The sequence below is a fragment of the Perna viridis genome, chromosome 4 (assembly GCF_037379345.1).
Source record: "Perna viridis isolate PV_CMFRI_1.1 ecotype Kerala chromosome 4, ASM3737934v1, whole genome shotgun sequence".
NCBI classification, from domain to species: Eukaryota; Metazoa; Mollusca; class Bivalvia; order Mytilida; family Mytilidae; genus Perna; species Perna viridis.
In genome coordinates, this window is record NC_142448.1 from 37,659,592 (window position 1) to 37,683,256 (window position 23,665).

Sequence of the window (23,665 nt, forward strand, 5' to 3'; positions counted from 1 at the left end):
TTGTATTTTCATGTTTTTACCCCTGAAGCTTCATTGTAGTTATGGACTGTCCAACTGCATACAGTAAAAATTAACTGTGTGTTGTGGATGTAGTTATCTAGGTTTGCCATTTTGTGCTGACCTTAAGGATAATTGAAAATATGTTCAGGGAAAGTAAATACTTCACAACACATATAACTTTTCTAAAGTTGGAAAGGGGTTTGAATTGTGTAGTCGTGAAGTAAATCTAATTCCCTGTATTTAAGATGCACTGTTTTCACTAAATTATCTATAACTTCAAATACTTGAAACCTGCTCCGAATGCTACATTTTTCCAACACTACCTCTTTTATACCAGGTGTGTACATTTATTATTGTATCCTTAACTTCTCAAAGATTAGGGCAGCCTGGAGTAGAATTCTGTGGAGAGCTGAAGAGTGGAGCTTCTGTCAACCAACTGTTCTTTCTTCAAGATGAGGTTTGTGTTCTGTTCAAACTCCTCTTAGTACTGTTCATACACTATACATGTATAAGTACATGATCATACATGTATTGTGAATTAAATGATGTTTTAGGAAAACATTTGGATAAACCATGCAGATTAGAGAAATTTATAATCCTTAAATTTTGAAAAGGGGAGGCCAAGCTATTATTTGTCCAACTTTTGCTAGATTTTACATGAAATTTTCCAAAATTTTCAAATGGGGAGGGGGTTCAACCCCTGGATCTAACATGACCAGGTCATGATAGTTTGAGTAAGCAACTGCTCATAACAGGGAATTACAAAAAGAATTTTTTGGAAATGATGAGGCAGTGATTTATTTTGAAAGGACTGATTGTTTCTTCAATAAAGGAATTAAATATGGACAGCACAGTAATGTGTGCATCCTGTTCTTTTAATTTTGCCTTTAAGCATACACATTGTACATGAGTTTAAATATCAACCAAATTAATTGAAAAAAATGTCCCATTTAGAAAGTTTTATTGGGCCATTTGAATTTGATGGTGGATAATGGTTTCACAAATTGCCCTGTCCAGAACAGATCAATCAATATCTGCTAAATGTTGTGCCTCCGGGGTGAATTAACATGTTGGCAGCTTTCTCTGTTCTAAAACACTGAAAGTTGTGATTTTGAATAAACCTTTCCGAATGCCATTTTACTGTATTTATTAAATTTTGTTAGGGCCATTTTCTTTCTTTTAAGGCACAGCAGGCAAATACCTAAACAGGTACACCATACAGTGTTCCTACTTGCCGAAAATTGAGGGACACAGCACCCCCTTACTTTTGATGTGTCTTGCTGCACTTCAGACAAAATTATTTCATTTCTTTTAGATTTCATTGAAATGCAATTATGCCACATTCTGCTTTCTGTCTGGGTGAAATTCCTGTGTAAAATGTACTAATATAATTAGGGTTTAGCATGCCTACTTTTCTCTTTTCAATTTTCAAGTTAGATGGTATATAAGTACTTAACAAACTGTACCATGCAAAAATCCTTATCTTCATTTTCAGTCACTCCTGTGTTAACTATAGATTGGTTTTAAATCTATGATGTAACGTTTGATTTTAACTGTCATTCGCAATCCTCTTAGTTTTATTTATTAACTTGAGGCAAAGAGATTAGATACATGTATTATCACATGTCCAAGACTGTTAATTTAAGGTTTAACCTTCCATTTAGATCTGCTGCCCAAAGTGTAAAATTTTGAACCATTTTGTACCAAACCCAATCATCAAAGATTATGCTGGACACTTGAAGTATATCTTTATTACTTCATACTATTCTTTCAGATTTACTCAAATGAATGGGTTATTGTAGAAAAGTGTGAAATTATCTAGCAATGATTACACAATTAAAGATCTGATAAATTCATCATAATGCTTGGATTGCTTTATTTATTCAGGTCATCTGATTATGGTCTTTCCCCCTAGGCTTTACACAAATAGGAGGAAATTGATTTGAAATAGACATTCACCCATGCTGACAGCTATGCTTTTTTACCTTGTTAAGTGTCAGAATTTGATGAAGTATAAAGGCTGATTCCCTTTGATTCTTCATATTTTGCATTCTTACATGTATCCAAATTTAAGGGGTGACTTTCTGAAAAATTGTTAATAATGCATCTGTTGTCACTATTGTGTATTGCATGGTTGATAATAAGTTAACATTTCCTTTTGTATCCTGTCAAAATATACATATCTGTCTGTATTCAGTATATACAATTCTGTGGTATAGTGTGCTCAATTCAAAATTTTAAATTCTTTAAAACTTTAGCTTAACTGTCGTTATTGATGATCTTTATTTTTTGTGACATTTTGGTCAATTAAATTGTCCTCGACAAACGTCTGGGGGTTATTTTAACATGATGGATTACTATTTTTTTTTTCAATCTTTTCTGTTAATTGCTTCAAAACCTGATTATTATCCAAACCACATCAAAAGTTAAGTTGGCAGCCTCACCTGTAATTATATCATAAATACCTGTACTTTTAACGATCACTCATGAACTTTGTCCCAAAGAGCAGGTGTAATTTAGTCATTTTGAAAAATTGAATCAAGGTTTCAAATTTCAATAAAACATGCTTTTTTCCAGGGTCGGGTACTGTCACTATGTGCAGACAATACTATCACATTATGGGAGATAAATGATAAAGGCGAAAACACAGTCCTTGAAGATGTGAAAGAATTTAAATTCAGTGCTGAAGAAAGGTAAACATTCATTAATACAGGTAAAATACAGGTACGCTTGGTGAGATTATCTATTGTCAAGGCAGTTTGGTCTAGCGTTATCTGAGCCAGGCTGGATTTTTATCTATAATTAGTTAAAATCATATAAATCATTGATAAATTAAGGTAATTTCCAGGTGGCCCCTAGTTAGCTTGACCCATCCACAGTTGAATAATTTTTGTTAAAGACCTGTCCAATCCTCTTAACCATGTTTAGAAATTTCTTGAAAAAGGGGGGCAGTCATGCTATCATAGGTTTTATTGTTTTATATTAATTGCTGTCATAAGACTATCCAAATAAACATCTTTTGATTATCTTTTAAAACTATTAAGATGGTTGTCTTGTTTCTCACACATAGGTGATCTTCTTAAGCAAATTCTTTTAGAACTAGATTTTTGAGATTTGATGAATCATGCACTTGAGCTCTGATACAAAATGTTTACCCTTTAATGGGTCAAACTTGTAAAGTCTGATGAATGCACTGGGATGACATCTGCCTTTTAACAATTAAAGTTGCATGTTGGGTGAAATTTATCCTTTATTGAACAAAGACATTAAACTCAGACCACCAGGTGAAGTTTAACTGAAGGTACAGTACAATTATGGTGGATTGTACCATATCCACTTTTCCCGGATTCAAGGTGGCATACAAAGGCTATTCTGTAAAATTCCTATAAAACACTAATCTACTTCCAAGGAGGCAATATTTGATTAAACAGGAATCCAGTTAAAATTCAAAATCACTTTTACAAGTGATGAATAGATGTTCAGTTTGTGCATTGCATGGGTATTGTTTATGCTTAAATAATAGCCCTGTTATGCTGTGCAAAATAAGTTTTTCTCATATTTTTTAAGCTCATCTTATCTGACATTAAGGTACATTGTGTTGGTACATTTATTTTCACATCAATTGTACATTTTTACACTAAATCCTAAAATTTAATGCATATTTATTAAGTCTTTGTCTACCATGAGCTAGTAGAGAAAGCAGAATTAAAATTATCTACAACTCAATTGATTATCCATCTATTTAGGAGTCTGGTTGGGTGTTATAACAATGGTATCGTTTATAGGATTAAAACTAAGAATACCATAACTTTTTGGTGGTGAGAGTTGTTATACACGGAATCATATAAGGGCAGATAACTCTGGCAAAAAGCACAATTTTTGACATAAGATAGCACATCAGTTATTTGGAATTAAGAGGAGCAGTTTGTTTTGAGTTGGAAATACGTTAACAGATAGGTGTGTTTGTTTTTTTTATTTAATTTTTTTTTTAACATGTTTCAACTTTTTTCAAAATTTTATTCTTTTAGAAACTTTCTCATCAGACTAGACAGATTTATGTCCCCTGCTGGTAAATTTACACTATATTTATTTTCTTGTGCATATTTTGCCTCAGCAGCTGTTACATAACAAAGCATTTTGAGCTTATAACTTATTTACATTTAGTTTCAAGTCATTGCATTGATATAAAGTACAGCAAATTAAGAAACTTTTTTTTCCAAATCTATTCCTCAATTACTGGATTGGTATATTTCCATTAGCAACAAGCATCTGAAGAAAGCAGTAGATTGTTACCTTGTGATTTGTACTTGTAAAATAATAAAATCAATGACAATATATTATGTATCCGATGCTTTGTAACTGGTCACCTGGAAATTACCTGTGTCTTTTAAAATAGTAGCAGTGAAAACTATAAATTGGTGCTGTCAGAGAGAAATTCTATACATTCTAAACTTGAGATGCAAATTCTATGAATCCCCTATTAACTGCTTGATTGATTTGCATAATGCAGTAAAACCTCTCTGAACAAAGTCTTTATTCTGTTGCTTTTAGCTAAATGTTAGGTTTCTTGAGTATTTCATATAACTAATAGTAGGTCAATGCTAAGAAATATTGGTAAGAAGTGCCCTGTTTCATTTACAAAATTCAACTAGGATTTTCTTCAAATCTTTTATTTTCAAGCTGTCTGATTCGTAGTAGTTCAATGTAAGGAAACACTCAGTTTTTAGATTGTTAGCTGAAACCAGTTTTAGGCTTATTGTTATGTTTGTTTAAGGAGGTAGACTTAAGGTAAGGGAGACAACTCATACAAATCATTGGAATGTTTGAATTCAGCATTTTACATCCAACTCATGTAAGCATCAAAGTAACAAAGATTGATTTAATTTTGTTTCAAATGGAAGCTTAATAGGCTTTGGTGAAATTTAATATGATACAAACCTTTCACTAATTTCAAGAGTTATGTCCCTTACCCTAGTAGTGAGGTACTTGGTTTTTGCAGGATTCATTCTTAACCGGTTATACTGTATGACTATAAAGAAATGGAAAAATTTTTATGATATTTTTATTGATTATGATACAAACCAGAGTCTAGACTTCCATAATCAATAATGTGATTATTTTATACAGAATGTAAACAATTAGTGAATTTCTTAACTGGTTTAATTTGTTTTTTTATGTAGAAATCAATGGTAATTAATCATTATAACAGGTAAAGTGTGATTAATCATTGGATATTTACAGATCATGATTTCACATTGTTTGTTTATTGTTCACTTCTAGTCTACGTTGAAGTGCCTACTCGGCACACAATTGCATTTAAAGGAAATGATACCTGAGTCATAAAAAACTGAAGTTCTCTTGGTCATTCTGTTGTTACAATACATGACAACCGACCCCTTTTCTGGTTTCTATATTCAGGGTTTTATTTAGACTTTTTTTAAGTGTATTGTCAGGTCGTAATCAGGATGGTGAAATTGATGTCATCAATAAAACAATGGGAAATTGGATAATTATTTTTTTTGTTTCCCTGAAACCAAGTTTGGAGACGATATGAATTAGCTAGACCCTGTCTGTTTGTTTATCCCTCCATCTGTTAGTCTATCCCCTTATTGTTAGCTCACCTACAGATATGACTGTATGTCATTTTTTTCCCATAATTTGTTGAAATGTAAGTGAAGTAACAAGGACAAGACATGTTCGTAAAGTCAAAATACAAATTGGATCATGACAGAGTGTAATTGTTGCACTCATAATAGTAATGGGTGTATTTTCAGTTATGAGTGTTTTAAACCACTTATAATTTACTCATATCTTTGCTTTTTCAGCAAATTCAAGAATATTTCAGTATGTTCTCTGACCGCAAACAAAGAGTACTTATTGATAGGTACAGAGATAGGCAATATCTTCATGTTAGACGTGAAGACCTTCCAACTGTTAGACCAAATCATTTACCAAGAAGTTGTCATGCAAAAGTAAGTAGAATCTTATTTCAGAGCTCGGAAATAAACCAGGGATGATTTTTTTTTTTTGCCTTTTTTAGCAGAATTCTGCCATTTCAAATCTGGATTTTACCATTACGATTCTTTTTTTTACTTTATATTTGCTTCAGATTTTGTCAATTTCCGTTTTGTAGACCTAGTAAAATCGTCACTGATAAACGATAGCAATGACTATTTGGCAAAGATTTTTTAAGCGCAGATCTTTGGATAGATATATTAAAATTTGCATTCATCTGTCTAATTTATGATGTTATATCGTGTACTGTTGTAGCAGTAATTAATTTCCAGTGTTGACTATTTCTAAGTTTGTTGCTGAGGACTGAGATTGATAATTGTAAGTAACACATCTAAGCTTAAATATGACTAAATGTGGAATGGTTTTCATTTTAGTGTCCCTGATGACTTCAAAGTTAATCCAGGTGCAGTTGAAGCCATAGTAGTTCATCCTTCAAACCCTGATCAGGTAAAATATGATTTGCATTGTACATGCATTGAGCTACATTTAAAATTCTTTATCTGTCCTGTGCTAACTGGTTTTGACCTTAAGAATTTTTGATTTTGTACTTAAATTTATCGGAACTATTTTATTACATATTTCTAATACATTTGTGTGTTTTGAGTATGCAGCATAGTTTTTGTAGAAACTGAATAATGGAATTTTGGCACTCAAAACTAACATACTTGAGACATCTTGTAACTACACATTTCACTTATTTGAATATTTTCTATACAGGTATTGTCAAAAAAGAAAATTTAGGTTGAAATAAGCCATTTATTCCTGCTTATGAGAAGGGAGACAACTGCTACTTAAACATATTTACTTTTGGACACTTTAAAAATGATGCTTCTTTCATACTGATTTTGTAAAACTGAACTTTAACCTCTAGCAAAATCAATTTTCATTCACCACCATACAAAGTGGCAGGGTATAATGTGAACCTTCTAAAAAGTTACATGTCCATCCCCCAATGTGGTCCAGTTGAAAACTTGAGAACAGACCATTGACTTCTTTTTTAAACTTAGCACAGTTGTATAGTACGATAAAATACAGTTTAAGTTTATTTTTTTTTTCAGCAAAATAAAAATTTGTAGTTTTCCAGTTAGGCCTTTTTGAACATTTTGTCATCACCATTACATGGCAGGGTATAATTTAATTTTCCATTAATGCCTTATTTATTAATTGTCTATGTTCTAGGTTCTCATTGGATACAACAGAGGACTGGTTGTGTTATGGGATAACAAGAATAGCAACACTGTACAGACATACAATGCCACACAGGTATTGTTTGAGCAAGCTTTTATGTTTAGCCAAATAAAATTAATTAGTAGGTGTTCATCCCCTCTACCATAAAAATTGACCTCTTTTTTTTTAATTAGGCGGGAGTTTCAAAATCAGGATTTTTTTCATGTCAGTTTTTAGTATTGAGGTGCTATAACACAAAAAATCTTTCATTTCTTAGTGAATTAAATGATGTTTTTTTTCTTTGAAACTGGTGTGGCAATGGATTTAGAACATATCTATCCTTAAAATAGCCAAAATTAGGCTGGTAAGGAATAACATATAAAGAATAAAATCCTCCCACCCTCCCCAAATTTTTTTTTGAAGGTTGGATGAAAATTGACTATTTAAGTTTACTTGGCCTTACTGGGAAACTAAGCAGAGGTGTTCACCTTTACAGATTCTCATAAGTTTTTGTGAAGTTAGATCACAAATAATGCTCTTGGGATTGTGAATCTCTCTATAGTACATGTATCTATGTGAAAATTACACTAAGTTCAGTAATTTACGGATCATTTTCATAAAATACAGCTGTTAATATGGATTGTCTTATTGAATAACAAGAATGGAAATGGTGAGTATGCTAAAGAGATAACAACCCCACCTGGTTATCCTAAAAATTCCCTTGGACCCTATTAAAAGATGTGTTGAGTATGATCCCTGACCCATGTCATACTCAGGACTTTGAACTTTTGTTGCCAGAATGCTTCTAGGCCAATCACACATGAAAGACAGATTTAGCTATGAATGGTGGGGTCGGAGTCAGAATAATGTGCAAGGCTGTTGTTTCTGGGAGTTAACACACAGTTAAAATAAATTATTTTATTCATCATATTTTTTCTTTTGTTTTATAGCAACTAGAATCCCTGTGTTGGCATAGAAATGGTAAAGAGTTTATGAGTGCACATATAGATGGAAGTTACACAGTATGGAATGCTGCAGACTCTGCCAATCCTAAGGAGGCTCCACTTACTCCATATGGTAATTTCAAGTAGTGTAGATTCTATTTTTACTATTGGTAGATTTTCTTATAATGTAAACCCTACAAGTTTTTTTTCCGCTAGTGAACTTTTGTGGTTAGAAGCAATGATTTTATAACACAGCAGTTTGACTACCAATTTAAGAATAGTCGTATTTATCTTGTTCAACCTCTTCCATGTGTAAATTTAATGTTATATTTAAGATTCAAAAATAAGAAAGGAACTGGGTCATAGATATTTAAAAATAAAGAGGAAAGTGACGTTGATCTGTTTTTTTTGTTTTTATTTTTATTTTTAATTTGTTTTTTTTTTGTTTTTTGGTTTTTTTTTTTTCGAGGGATGGGTTTATACTTTCTCGAATAACTAAGTGGCCTAAAAGTAATAGGATAATTAATTGGAAAGAGTGAATAACCAAAATATCACAAGTGCCAAAGAACGCCTAGATTTAACTAGTGTGCGGAGCTTGTTGGCATGAGTGATCATATTTTGGTTATTCACGATAACCAATTGATCATCCTATTTATTATACAGACTTCCTCCATTATTCATTGTTATTTTCAACATAAATTTAAAATTATTTGAACAGTGAATTGATATTCATGTTGTGACGTTTTGGCGGGAGAAGCGCAAGAGTGAAATTAGCGAATTTATTTCACAGTGTGAATTATCTTTAAAAAAATTACACTGGGAACATTCAGTATATCACTGCTATCTATATAAGTTATTGTCTCTTGATTTACCTTAGTGACCTATATAACAATGTGCAGATAAACTTTAAAATATTCTACAAACTCAGATGAAAAAATGAACTACTGTGAAAGTACTATTGTTTGTTGGGAACTGAATTTTGTGGTTTTCATGGTTAGGCCCAACCACAAAATTTGGTTCCCAACAAAATGAAAATTTTCATTGATTTGTATACAGAAAACTTCAAAACCATGAATTCAAGAATCCATTAACTTGTGTGTTTTTCCTAAGCCATGAAAATTGGTATCCACAAATTAAAGAACTTTCACAGTATAACGACATGTATATTGTTTTTTAGGTCCATTCCCGTGTAAAGCTATAAGTAAAATTGATTGGAAGACAGCAAAATCGTAAGTATTCTCTAGACTGATATTTGGTACTTTATCTCAGTTAGGTTGTACATGTATCATATCTTTTACCTGGTCTTCAGCCAAGTTTAGGAAAATTTTGTTTCAGTTGGGCAGTACTTGCATGTTTCTGACCTTGCAAATAGTTTTTTAAACTCACGATGATATTTTCATATGGTCTGGCTTATTTAGTTGCATTCCTTGAATGATATGTTTAACAATTCATTAACAACCTATTGAAAAATCTTTGTGTGATGTAATTCAGTTGTTATACCCCAGTCAGCAAGTCTGTGGTATATTAGAACTTCCCTGTCTGTCAAAATTTCGTCACAAAAATCTTGGCTCCCACTGGAAAGGTAGATTTCAAATTTGGTATATTGCATTATATTGAAAAGGGGCATGTTGAAAGTGATTTTGTTGTCTTATATTAACTTCCAGTATGGGTGGGGGTATACCTTTCACATCAACGCATGCCATTTCATGTATAATTATCATTTCTCTTGAAGGGATCCATTCATAATATTTTCCGGTGGAATGCCTCGTGCCAGTTACGGTGATAGACATACCATTAGTGTTATGGAAGGTTCCAATAATCATGTAGTGTTTGATTTTACATCTAAAGTCATTGACTTCCAAACATTGGGTCGAGCTGATGCTAACGAAGAGGATGATAGCAGTGGTGAGTTTTGAAAAATAGGGAATTAATGTTTCAGTAATGAATCAATGTTTCCAAAAACTGGTCTTGTTGGATAATCCGAGAAAAAAAAATGCATGTAAAAAATTCTGATTTCAGTTGTCCTGACCTATGTCCCATTTCAAATACAAGAAATTTGGGATATAAGATTTTAGACTGCAAGGGACATATTAAATGCTATGCTTTGCTCTGATTGAATAAGCACAGATAAAAAATGTTCCTATACATTGAATACAGGTGGGAATACAATGTTCTTAATCGATTTATATCATAAAAAGATACATGTTTTTAAAAAAAACTAATTACAATAATTTTATTCTATTAATCAACCAATCTGTGTTACAATTCTTTAAAAAAAAATTGCTTAAGTCAGTTTGACACAAGAATAATTTGATCAATTGCTTGCTATTGAAGAAAGATTGTGTTTTACAACCTTGAAAATAATTGCCAAGGATGTATCCTACATGTACTATTTCATTCCAGAATATGACGAGCCCCATTGTTTAGTAGTCCTTTTAGAAGAAGAGTTGATTGTGATAGATTTAGAGTCTACCAACTGGCCATCTTTCCAGAACCCATACCTGAACAGTTTACATTCATCACCTATCACCTGTTCACATCATGTTGCTAACGTACCTAGCTCACTATGGCAGAAAATAGAGGATGTTGGAGAATCTCAGTCTAAATCATATTCGAAAATGGTAATTGTATATATTGAAATACTAGGATTTGTTTTCCTTAAGGATAAACCAGACTGATAATTAGTCAATATGCCAAGCAAAAATATAAGTGTTTCCTATTACGCCTTTGAAGAAATGGGTAGGTAGGAAGAGAATTTTGGGTTTTTTCCTCTTTTTTTTTTCATTGCATCCAAGGGAGAAACCTTCTGACTTCCATCAGTGCTTATTGAAAAGTGATAACTTTAGGGTACACTATACTTAGCTGAAAAATAGGATGGGTAGGATGATTAGAAACATACAATTTTTTTTTTAGCTCACCAGGCCGTAGGCCATGTGAGCTATTGCCATCACTTGGCATCCATCATCATCGTCATCATTAACCATTCTTCAAAACTCATCTCATCCGACACTACTGGACCAATTTGAAGCAAACTTGGTATGAATGTTCCTTGGGGTATCCTGCCTAGAACTGATGTGGGGAGTTTGTTGAGAAACATGGCCGCCGTTACTAAAAATAGAACATAGGGGTCAGACAGTAGTTTTTCGCATATATCTCCAAAACTGTTAGGTTTAGCTTAATTATGAGGTGGGTAAAAGTGTTCAGCATGATGAGATCTATCTGGTCAAATTTTCATTTTAATCTGTTAAGCCATGTTGGAGTTGTTGCCCTTTTTCGAAATTGTTTGCTATTTTTAATGTTATTTCTTAGAAAGTCTTCTCCTCTGTCACTACTTGACCAATTGGAACCAAACTTGGTATGAATGTTCCTTACAATATCCTGCATAGAACTGATGTGGGGAGTTATGATCTGTCAAAAAACATGGCTGCCATTACTAAAAATACAACATAGAGGTCGGACAGTAGTTTTTCGCATACATGTATATCTCCAAAACCATATTATTAGGACTGCAAAAGTCTTCAGGGATAAAAGTTGTCAGATAATTCCTGGTAAGAGTTAGTGTCCTTGAAAAGGGAAAAATGGGGGTTTTTTTTAGTTTTCAGCTAATTACTAGAAAACTGTGATAAAAATTCTTCTTAAATTTACTGCCCTTGAAAGACAAAATTCAACCAGGTGAGCAATTCAGGCTCCTAGGAGCCTCTTGTTTATTTGCCCTTATGTTCATTTCTTGTATATATTCGTATTAAGAGATATTCACTCAGTTACATGTATGTTCTGCTGGTTGTATAAACAGATCACTATTTTAGGTCATTGATATTTTGTAGGAGTGGCCAATCAATGGAGGAAAGCTTAAAGGTGCAGAAGGAACTAGTAAAGATTTATTACTTACTGGGTAAATGTTTTAAGCCTTACTAGTTTCCGACAGAATTCGATTTCTGTAAATTCTTCTCCTGTCATTTTACTTTTCAACCAAAATTGGATTCTTGTGTAGGATGGAATGGTTTGAATTATTTCCCCACTCAAGATAGTAAAATTAAAACTTTAAACATGCATGCTGTATCAAGCATTGTGAATCAAAACTTTTGATTAAAGTTTAAATATTTTGTATACAACTCAGATAATTTAAACAGTCTGGAAACCAGAAAAAGGCCTTGAGACTTCCAAAGCCTTTATCTGTCACTGTTAGAACACTATTAGATTTTCACAATAAAACATAAAATGCTTCCTTATAGACACGAAGATGGTACAATTAAATTCTGGGATGCCTCAGGTGTGTCTATGCAGCTCATGTACACCCTTTCAACAGCTGCCATGTATAATGTTGAGTTCCATTCTGGGGAACAAAACTCACCTGAAGTAGAGGAAGAGTGGCCACCATTCAGGAAGGTAATTAATTTGACAGACTTATCACTTAGGTTAGTAAAAGTTCAGTTCTGGAAAACTTTGGCTAGTTCATGTTTCAAGAAAAAAAATACAAAAAGCCTCTTTTAAGAAAGAATTATACACTATATACTTCTCGTAAAATCATTCCTGATACTTACTGCCTATAATGCTCTTGATTAGTAGGGCAGTAGCCAGTGACTTAAATGCAAGGTGCAAAAAAAGGTATGTTTTAATTTTTTATTTTTTTTTAAGGTTGGTATTTATGACCCATTCAGTGACGATCCCAGACTAGGCATACAGAAGATTTCCATGTGTCCACTAAGTGAAACATGTGTTGTTGCCGGCACAGCAGGTCAAATCATGGTTCTACAGATGGAACGTGACGAAAGGGAATATGAAGTGTCATGCGACACCATGAACATTGTAAGCGATCGTGACAATTTTGTGTGGAAGGGTCATGAAGCATTGAAGTCAAGAGAAGGAGAAGTTAAATATACTGCTGGTTACCAGCCAATAGCCATGATTCAGTTACACCCTCCAGCTGCCTGTACGGCTCTAGCATTCCATTCTGGATGGCAATTGTAAGTATTGTAACATAAAATAATTACACCACTGTTCAAAGAGTGGTTGGTTTATTAGATTTTGATAGCGTTGATTTACCGAATGTTTTACCGTGTAAAAATTTTTGATAATTCACACTGTGAAATAAATTTGGTAATTTTGCTCTGGCACTTTTTCCCACCAAAACATTACATGTATATCAATCCGTGATTAACACAAAACTTGAATTTTATGTAGAAAATGGCAACAAATAAGGGAGAAAATCTACATTATAAATAGAATAATCAGTTGGTTATACACTCTTTCCAATTAATTATCCTATAAATCACTTTGTCCTGTGAAAATTTCAATTTAATTATTTTACTGCCAATTGACAGAATTAAACAAAATTTGGTTTATAACTTAATATAGTTGGGGCATTTGTTGTATGGGGTTTGTGCTGCAGTCAAATATTTGCAGGACTAAGCCATTTTTACAAAGGACAAGTTTGATTTTTTTATTTCTTAAGTGGCATATGCTTGCTTGCTCTCCAATATCAGTTTCTCTTTTTAAGGGAGTGCTGTACAAGTTTAGGGTATACTTAACTTCATTTTGATTCTCAATCTGTTTTCTCATAGTGTCATTGAATTATTATGATATAATGAAACAAAACATTTTTCATAGGCTAAAGCTGAAGCATACCTGCTTAGGACAAAAATGTTTATAACCCATACAGTTATTCAAACCTTGGCTTAAAAAAAAACAAACAAATAATGGTTATAATAGATGCCATTATTCTTCATAGAAATATAAACCAGATAACACTTCATATAATAGTAAATAAACAAATTGCATGTTTGCACATATAAATAATTTTCCAATTTTAATCAGAGATCCTTTTCTTATTCAGGATTGTGCTGTATTAATCTTCTTTTGGTACTTTGTTCATGTCTGTGGAACAGTTAATGTTTAAAGGGAGATAATTCTGGCATTTTTCTTAACTAACAATGACTTTTTTTTTTTTTTCCAGAGTTGCTATGGGAACAGCTCATGGTTTTGCATTGTTTGATTATGCTCAGAAGAGACCAGTAGCAACCAGATGTACACTTAACCCTGATGGTAAGGTCTAAGCTAATTATTCTTTCCCCTCGGCAAATGCATGAAAAACTTCATGCCTTGTATGAAAATCAAGAATCCAAGAATCACACGAGGACTTCTTATTAGTAACCTTTCATACATGCTGTTTGTGTTTAATATTTTGCATTTTCAACAGGAAATTTTGTAATGATAAATAGGAAATGTGTTGGTTGTATATTGTTGAATTTTAAGATATACTGTCTAAGTACCAATTTCAGTTAGGTTGGTGGCACAGAGAATCTATTCATTCAAATTCCCATCGAGAGGGTATGTTTCAATTGAAAATGTTAATTGTCAAATAATATCCAAGAATTCAAGAGGTCACAAAAAAACAATAGTTTGCCCAACCATAAAATTGATACCCACAAATAAAATTACCTTCTCAATAATCTTTCTCATGAAAGATTTTTTTATTATCATATTGCTGCATTGCCAGAAAATGTAATGAATACATCCGTTTTTTAGATATGACTGGTACTTCAGACACCCCCATGTCTAGGAGGAAATCTCTGAAAAAATCCTTGAGAGAATCATTCCGTAGACTGAGGAAGAGGCGGTCAGAGAGGAGACAAGATAAACCCAAAACTGAACACAAGACGTAAGTAGTATCAATGATGTTAGTGCTCAGCAGTTGATGTGTTGTAGTGATGAGGAATATTGAAAATAAGTTGGGAGTCTAGGAATGCTTTAGCAGATACACAGAACATAAAACATTCTTTCAAAAAAAAGAGATTTTTAGCACTTGATCTTGTAATTGATTAAGTTGTGTTGATCATTATTAAGAATTATTTGAACACTAAAAATAGTATTACATTAGCATTGGAATCTGGAACTTTACAATTACGTTAGTTTTAGTTTAAAGTCTATATTCAGGACATGGGTTCTCCTTGTAAAGCTGAAAGGGCTATTGTTACAGGGTCTATAAGTCAGTCATTACACTTTTTGAAGTTGTCTTACCATATGAGCAGTTTGAAATGTTGACTTGGTTTCATGTCTTGTTGTCTGTTAGGCACATTGTCTTGCTTTTTTTTTCTTTTTTCTTTTTTTTTGCAAAACTCCTGAATTTTAATTATTGTATCTAACATTCTATGTAATCTATGATTAAAGGATGTTTTCATGTCTGCTTGTTTTTTCTTTGCAAAAGAAACAAAAATTGATGTGTTTTCCCAAGTAATATAAGTTATTTTAAGGGACAAATGTCATGTATTGCTCTACTTCAGCAATTTTAACAGTACATTTTTTTTTTTAAATTAAATCAATTTAGTGCTGAATATTGATTATATGACTATACTTATCTGTGATATGTTCGTTGAAAACGTGATTTCCGTTTTTCTATACCAATAGAGATGACAAAGAAAAGAAATCAGAAGATGATGGAAGTTCATCACCATCCAAGAGTCGGGCATCTCCTGGAGCTGGGGCATCACCAGAGACTCGACCTGTTGAGAGACAGATTGAAGCCAGAAATCCAGATGAGGCAGTAGGCTCTATGGTTCGGTGTTTATATTTCGCAGATACTTTTGTAACAAATTGTGAGTATTTGTGACTTTTTCCCATTCTTTGTAGCATCTGGTAATATATGGTAGGTAATTTTCAATGGATGCTGATTTAGGGGTATTTTGGTGGTCTGTCTAGAAGTTAATTTGAATTAGTAGCTTCAAGGTATTAGTGTACCACTAAGCACCCACCAAAATTAGAGTCTGAAAAATGTTTTGTTACACCTTTTTGCCACAAAATTGTGAAAATATTCCGCTGTATGGTGTAATCAGATGAGATGACCAGGATATCATTGGAATTATCAAAATTGTATAAAAGTTGATAATCAGTCAGTCTTAAAAAAAATTAGCTGTAATTTGTAAGTAAAACAGATGCCTTAATTGTTAATAATTCAAAGAAAAAAAATCATTAATGCCCTAATTCCTGTACAAGATAGTATATTCAACATTTTTCATGTTTTGTACAATATGAAGAGCCTTTGACTTATTTTGAAGGTGATATGCCAAAACTCTTCTATGTCCATAAAGAGGTAGACCTATGGTCAGGGACATAACTCTTGAAATCTGTGATATGTTAGTGTCATATCCAATTTCATCAAAGCCTTTCAAGCTTTCCTTTGAAACAGAATGAAATCAGTCCAAGTTACTTTGATGCTTCCATGAGATTGATGTGAAATGCTGAATACAAACATTCCAATGATTTTTATGAGTTGTGTCACTTACCCTAGGTCTACCTCCTTAATTACTATCTTAAAACATTATTCTCTTTTCTTATATTTTAGCCACAGACAGTGCTCCCTCATTGTGGGTGGGAACCAATGGTGGCCATGTCTACATCTACACAATGACAGTACCAACAGAGAAGAGAAACCAGACAGACGTAATAGCTGTTATCGCAAAAGAAATAAAAATAAAACACAAGGCACCCGTCATACACATAGCTGTTGTTGACACTAAATCTCGTGTTTTACCCGAACCATTAGAGGTGGAGAATGAACGAGCCAAGGCAGCTGACTACACTGGAGGGCATCATACTGTAGTTATTTGTACAGAAGAACAACTTAAAGTGAGTTATGGACTAAATGTTTATGGTGAATTGTCTAGAAATGTATAACTTTATTTTTGCAAAATGTGCAATATATTGGAGAAACAATGGAAGCTGTCAAAGAGTCCAAATATTAAATATTGAGTAGGTTTCCATGCCTTCTTGCAGACTCTTACCCAGGTAAAATAGTACATTTTTTGCGTGATTCATATTAGTGGTGGTCCAAGGTCTGAGACCCTCTAATTCTGCCTTGGGCCTTTTAAATTTTACTTACTTAGGTCCTGGACCTTCAAACCTTTTCATTGACACTTTCATTGAGGACACTGATTCGAAAATAAATTTTAAAACAAATTTTAATATCTGGCAGTGAACATTAAACTTTACTTCAATCAATCAATCACACTTAGTACAACTTCACAAATTTAAGGGATATACAACACCTAAGGGAATAACTCTGTAAAAATCAGCAGGACATTTTATTTTGTGATATTCTGATATCTAACTCAAAGCATCTTAGTGATCAAAAGTTTTTGTTTGTGAAGCTACAGTATGTTTGTTGAAATTATTCCCATGAAACATGTGGATAAAATTTGTTGAAATTTATATATTTTGCTTCTTTCATCAAAGTAAAACACTAAACAAAATTTCAAGAAATTTAAACGAGCCAAATAAATTTAAGTGATGATGTTAGGTAGGCCCTTAAGAAGTTTAGTTTGTTATGACAAGCACTGCTATTAAATTGTAGTGATATCATCTTAAATTTGAAATAGCAGTACTTTCTTCTGTAGCACAGCTCATTTTACCTTTTCTCATGAAAAAAAAAATTTATCACTACTAAAGTTGACTGTGCTAGAAACCTCAGCCTGTAATTGCCTTAGAGACTAAAGTTGATTGTGCTAGAAACCTCAGCCTGTAATTGCCTTAGAGAACTTACCAGGACAGATGTTATGTTGACTTGTAATGTATTGTGATATTTTCTACTGCTTACATTTTCAGGTATTTACATTACCACATTTGAAGGCTAAGTGGAAGTACAAAGTCACTGCTTTAGATGGATCTAGAATTAGAAAAGTAGCATTTATTAATTTTAGAAGTAAAAGTGGTAAGTTTTACTGATAGTGTATACAGTGCAGCCTCGATATATCACAACCTTTGGCACCAGGCCAAATTTTGGCGATAGATCGAGGAAATATTTATGTAGAAACTGTAGTCATTTTATGTTATCTACATTAGTATTATCACTATGTTTTTATGGTAAATACTGTCATAAACCTGATTTTCCCGAAGAAATAAGTGGTCATTAATTTGGTGATGTCCAGGAGGATAGGACCAGCTGCCAAAATTTGTCTATGCCATACTTTAAACAGTCTTTGTCAGAATCTTTTCAAATTGTGGTATGTTGTGCTAGGAATATATATATGAAGGTCTGCACTGACTGTTTACGGTTTTCACTATTATAGTTTTTGAGTTACTGACCTATTTATAGTGAAAACTGGACTAAGCAGGATAATCCAGCTTGCTGTCAATTTGACAGTCTGTTCGTTTACATTTTCAGATGAAAACTACAATGAATTTGACATAGCTGTTTTAACTAATCTAGGAGATTTGAGTATTTATTCTGTAAGTTCACTTAGGCAGCAGTTAGTAGCATCAGCTTTGAAAAGAGAAGATATCACGTAAGTTTAAAATCGTTCATTTTAAGACATTGGTTATAGATGTATCTAGGAATTGGTCTGGAGGTGTCCATCCATCAGATTTCTCTTAAAATTGAAAATGAAATACTAAATATAAGCAAATAAGTCAACATGGCCCCAAAGATTGGAACCATGTAATAGTGCTGTTTGAGTGTTTTTCTTCATGTAATTTTTCCTTGATCCATTCTTTACCAAACTGGACAATTGCTTGACCCATCAGATCAAGATTGCAGGTTCATCCTAGTGTTTGGTTTCCAAATATCAGTAATTGATTTACTTTCTTACTTCGTCGGCTGTGTGCCTTCTGACACATAAGGTCTCCACACATTACCAATCTTTGGCCAGTAAGTTTGCCCTCTCCTCCTCTCCCTGGTGTACACTTGCACTGTAAGTTCTTTGTCTGAGATAACCCACCAGCTGATTTTTGGTCAAACTGATTATTGTTTCTTGTTAATTGATGAACTGATTATCTACTCTTCTATGTATTTGCTTTAGTGGAAGTTGAAAATTGTTTATTCTCTGTTAAAATGTCTTTTAATTTAAACTATTTATCTATTAATCTTATTTATGTATTTTATTCTGTTTCAGTGGCATTTCATCATTCATCTTCACACGTCATGGCCAAGGATTCTACCTTTTGTCTTCATCTGAGTTTTCACGTGTCACACTTTCATCACGTAATAGTACCGAACCCTGCTGTACCGTAGAACTAAAGGAGGGCATGAGACCTGAGCCTGAGCCAGAACCGGAACCAACACCTGAGGTTGTTGTTGATGCTCCTAAGGATGGGGAGGCTGAGGATAAAAAAGAGTGAGTTGTCACAATGCACTGTCCTCTTGTCATTCTCATATCATTGACAATATTTCACAATTAATAATCAAGAGTCTTAAGAATATATTTTTTGTAGTGCATAAATATATCTGTGTGTAGATAGGAAAGCACTTCATTTTCATCCATGGAAAAATCATGTATAAAGAAGATCATTAAATTTCACATTACTAAGTTGAACAAGAGAATTTTATCTTGCAGGTACTGCATTGCAGTGACTTCCTTTTTAAAATTTCATTTACATTGGCTTAAAAGAATAGTTTTCATTGTAATAAAATGCTTACAAATGTGACTGTTAGAATAGGATGAATTATAAAACTGAAGTAATCCCCCTTTGATTTTGATAACATAGTTCAGAGACCAGTGATATCAGACATTGTCTATCTCTAAAACACTGCTATGAAATAGCATTTTTGAGTTTGTCTCATTCTTTCAAAGTATGAAAAGGGTATTACTATTTTATCTAATTTAAGAAGTTGATTTCTTGAATGATTAATTATAACCAGGACAAATGGAATCATTCTTTAAGGAGGTAGACCTAGGATAAGGGACACAACTCCTAGAAATCAGTGATATGTTCGTGTCATATTCAATTTCATCAAAGCCTTTCAAGCTTTCCTTTGAAACAGAATGAAATGAGTCCAAGTTACTTTGATGCTTACATGAGATTGATGGAAAATGCTGAATACAAAAGTTCCAATGATTTTTAAGAATTGTGTCCCTTACCCTAGGTCTACCTCCTTTATAGACTTAATATTAAAGAGACCTTGCTGGTTTCAGGGTAATGTGTTTGCCTGAAGTGTAGCAGGCTGTGTTGGTTCAATCCCCAGCCAAGTCACACAAAAGACTTTAAATTGGTGGTCACTGCATTCCTGCCAAGTACATGGTATATACGGGGATAGTGTGACGACTGGCTGGTTTGTAGTCAGAATAATGTGTCCAAGTGGGGTGACGTGCCTACCAGTGGGCTGTAGCTTCTGTGTACTAGCACAAAAAAAAATCCATCTCTGAGTGTCAAACTATTACAAAGCAGGGTCTGTACAATTTGTCAATAGTTCATATTCTGAAATGCGTATCTGCCATTTGATGTTAAAACATAATCAATCAGTTATATTCAAGAAATGTACTTGTAATTTATGTTAACAGCGAAGAGCGTCGCCTAACCCCTGAAGATCGTTATAATAGTGGAGATATTGTGGAAGCATTGAATGAATCACAGTTGAATGATTCACAAGCCAATTCTACCATCCCTGATGGTGATGTAACACAAGACAGTGTTCAAGTGTTAGTATCCCAACATGTTACGTTGGCTCTGATCCTTTTCGTTTTGTTTTGAAGTTTCAGAAGGATGTTAATTTAGAGTAAATTTTTGTACTTACTAAATGGCTAAAGATTTTGGTTCTATATACATATACTTAATTACTTAATCCTTCTTGTGCCTTCAGGTGCATAATGCCAGTTGTCCCTATTTTTGCCCTATTTATATAACTGGCTTGTTAAAGTCAATTTTGAAGATGTTCCACAAACTTGGCCATACCTATTCATAGTGATTCTATTGAAAGAAAGTATAAAATTAATTTAATTTCTGACATAATTTCTTTGGTCTTGTTTGAAGATGTTAACATTTAACTATGAATTAAGACACATTCTAAATTTCTAAAATGAACAAAAATTACTATCCATCTGAAAAATGGTCATATCTTGAATTAGATATATTCACAAAACTAGTGTATGAAATTATTTGTTTTTATTTTACACTCAAGATGACCCTTGAAGTTTGAACTTCGACCTTTTGATATCCTTCTGAAACCATGTGCACTTGTTGAACCCCATCTAATTTACATGTAGTCTTGTGATACTCACCATGTGACTAACTAGTTTCTGTTTCTGGTAACCTTGGTAACACTTGGTTTTGGAGCTTCTCTTTTGCATGCTAACTGTCTTGGGTAGTGCTTTTAGAATGACGCCTGCTTTCATCAGTCGTTCTGTACTAATTTATTTACTATTTTCTAATTAACTTGGCATTGTTGGATTTTTTTTTGAATTCCACGATTGGTTTGAATTTTACAGTAAAATCGTAAAAACAAGTTGCTTTGTTTAATAATATTACACAATGCTTGGGAGAATTTAAACTTCAATTTTAGATTTCCTTGTTTCAAGAAATTAGTTATTAAGGGAAAGATCATCTTATTTTATGATCCCGTGATTATTACATTCCTCTGATCTTGATAATTAATTGACAGATTTTAAAAGTACTCGCTTAAGTATGTGCAAAAAATACTGTCATTTGACTATCGCGGTGTGACGTATCCAATATTTTCCATTGAGTACAAATGTAAACGGCTATATTTCTCAATTTTAATTGTTCCAATGAATTTTCAAGGCAGGAAACACGCTCTAATAAAAGTATGTGAAAAAATTAAACAATTCATTTACCAGACTGTCATGGAACCAGTTTGTAAATTCCTCCAACTTTATTACAAGTAACCAAAAAATTCAGTGTTTTCCATAATTTTTGAATGGCACCTTGCTTACTGACATAGCACAGCTCTTTTGGCCTTCCTCCAAAATTATAGCATAGTGCTCATAGTGCATTTGAACTAAAATTAATTACTAAAGCACAGTGCTAAGAAATCATAGCACTGTGAAGTACTGTGCTACAGGCTTGGGGAGAACACTTGAGTCCAAAATCAGCCCTGGCATGATAAACTGGAAAAATCAAACCACAGCTTTCAATGTTTAAAAAATCTGATGCTTTGGTGTTGATGATACTAACATGCACAGTTTTGTGATTCATTTGCTTCTGCAATGTTTATAGCTTTGCATTGGTGATGGGTTTATAGTGCTGTATTTGTGTTGTCTTAAAATATAATTTTGTACCATCTTTTTTTCAGATTGTTCACAAAACTTTTTGTGGTATACAATTTCATTATTATGAGCCTCATCATTACATCATAATGTTTTAAAAAATCATTTGAATGTTCAGACATCCCAGTATTATTTTGACTCAAATTGGAATTTATTTTTGCTATGATTTTGTCGTTTTTTCAGGTTTCTTGAAACATCTATTAAAGATTTTCCTCTGTTCTTTTGAGTTTAAACAATTTGATTGGTTAAATAGACCTTTTTGTGCTAATTTTCTGTGCAGGAGCAGTTGGTACTTCCATGGGGTAAATGCTACAACTTGGTGTAAAAACTACATCAGTTTTCAACCAAATTTTTACAGGAATTTCAAAGAATGGATATTAAACAAAGTTTTTTTCACCATTTTTTCAGAACATCATTTATGACACTATGAATGTTGATTTCAGTTTGCAAGAATCTGTAGTGGAATCATCAACCGTGATCACATCAAGTGAGACCACGACCATTACTACAACTGAAGAGACCGTCACTCACACGGTAACAGCTGGTGGTGATGGACCTGGTTAGTATCTGTAAATGTCCTCGTTTTCTTTAAGTGTCCTTGTTTTTCTCATGGTTGTTCTGGCTATTTTACTGTGTCATGTGGAAAATTTCTATTTTTTGTGTGTGGTGTTTTATTCGATTGTTTAATAATGCATCATGGGATTTGGATCTGTAGCTACCTTATTCATCTGTTCTTAAAATTCTGTGATAATTGAAATTATTTCAAACAATTAAAGACACCCATTTAGTGACCTTTTAATTACAGTGATACCTGTCTTAACCTTCCGTGTTCTTGGATTTTTCAAAATTTTAGGGTTCCAATGGGAAAACTTTAAGTGAAGATAAACTTTCCCACACTTGAAGTTTGATTTCCAAACTGAAAGGAAATGCAAGGCCTAACTAAATGTTTTGATATATTGATTTAACACTTTAATCCTTATAAAAATTCAAGTTTTCATCTTGTCAAAGTGAAAGGGAGCTTGATAAATAACTTTCCCTTGCAAAAATTGCGCTCGCCCCTGGTGACATAAATAGTGGAATCTTAGAACACTGCCTTTTTTGATTGTAGAATTTGTTTGGATTGGTTGATTAAGGAGGTAGACCTAGGGTAAGGGACACAACCTTTAAGAATCATTGGAACGTTTGTATTCAGCATTTTACATCAATTTTATGTAAGCATTAAATTAACTTGGATTCATTTTATTCTGCTTCAAACAAAAGCCTGAGAGGCTTTGGTGAAATTGAGTATGATGCAAACATATCACTGATTTCATAAGTTATGCCCCTTACCCTTGGTCTACCTCCTTAAATTTCAGTCTAATTTGGTTTGAAAACATTTACACTGAGAAGAAGTTGTTAAATTATTTTAAAAAGTGTCTGGTTGAGACAGGTTTCCGGATTATCCAGGGTTCAGTTTGGACAGATTTCCAGATTATTCAGGGTTTGGTTTAGACAGGTTTCACTGTATTTCATTTGAATGAACTATTCTATAAATAGCATGAATATTTC

The 23,665-nt window shown here is 33.1% G+C and overlaps 1 protein-coding gene across 4 annotated transcripts in view; it reads left to right on the forward strand.

The window, feature by feature from the left end:
* Positions 1 to 23,665, forward strand: part of LOC148619972 (lethal(2) giant larvae protein homolog 1-like) — a 36,755-nt gene that overhangs the window by 7,401 nt on the left and 5,689 nt on the right. For 2 of the 4 annotated variants that reach the window (XM_088580425.1, XM_088580428.1), the window contains exons 4-24: positions 376 to 457; positions 2,578 to 2,693; positions 5,826 to 5,972; positions 6,390 to 6,462; positions 7,195 to 7,278; positions 8,133 to 8,259; positions 9,304 to 9,355; positions 9,859 to 10,031; positions 10,530 to 10,747; positions 11,951 to 12,018; positions 12,359 to 12,512; positions 12,762 to 13,090; positions 14,080 to 14,168; positions 14,652 to 14,784; positions 15,531 to 15,718; positions 16,465 to 16,748; positions 17,724 to 17,829; positions 18,283 to 18,403; positions 19,010 to 19,231; positions 20,396 to 20,533; positions 22,561 to 22,676. In XM_088580425.1, the coding sequence (XP_088436551.1) occupies positions 376 to 457; positions 2,578 to 2,693; positions 5,826 to 5,972; positions 6,390 to 6,462; positions 7,195 to 7,278; positions 8,133 to 8,259; positions 9,304 to 9,355; positions 9,859 to 10,031; positions 10,530 to 10,747; positions 11,951 to 12,018; positions 12,359 to 12,512; positions 12,762 to 13,090; positions 14,080 to 14,168; positions 14,652 to 14,784; positions 15,531 to 15,718; positions 16,465 to 16,748; positions 17,724 to 17,829; positions 18,283 to 18,403; positions 19,010 to 19,231; positions 20,396 to 20,533; positions 22,561 to 22,676 (3,020 nt within the window). The remainder of the gene's footprint in view (positions 1 to 375; positions 458 to 2,577; positions 2,694 to 5,825; positions 5,973 to 6,389; positions 6,463 to 7,194; positions 7,279 to 8,132; positions 8,260 to 9,303; positions 9,356 to 9,858; positions 10,032 to 10,529; positions 10,748 to 11,950; positions 12,019 to 12,358; positions 12,513 to 12,761; positions 13,091 to 14,079; positions 14,169 to 14,651; positions 14,785 to 15,530; positions 15,719 to 16,464; positions 16,749 to 17,723; positions 17,830 to 18,282; positions 18,404 to 19,009; positions 19,232 to 20,395; positions 20,534 to 22,560; positions 22,677 to 23,665) is intronic. The other 2 variants (XM_088580427.1, XM_088580429.1) reach the window with 1 other exon arrangement.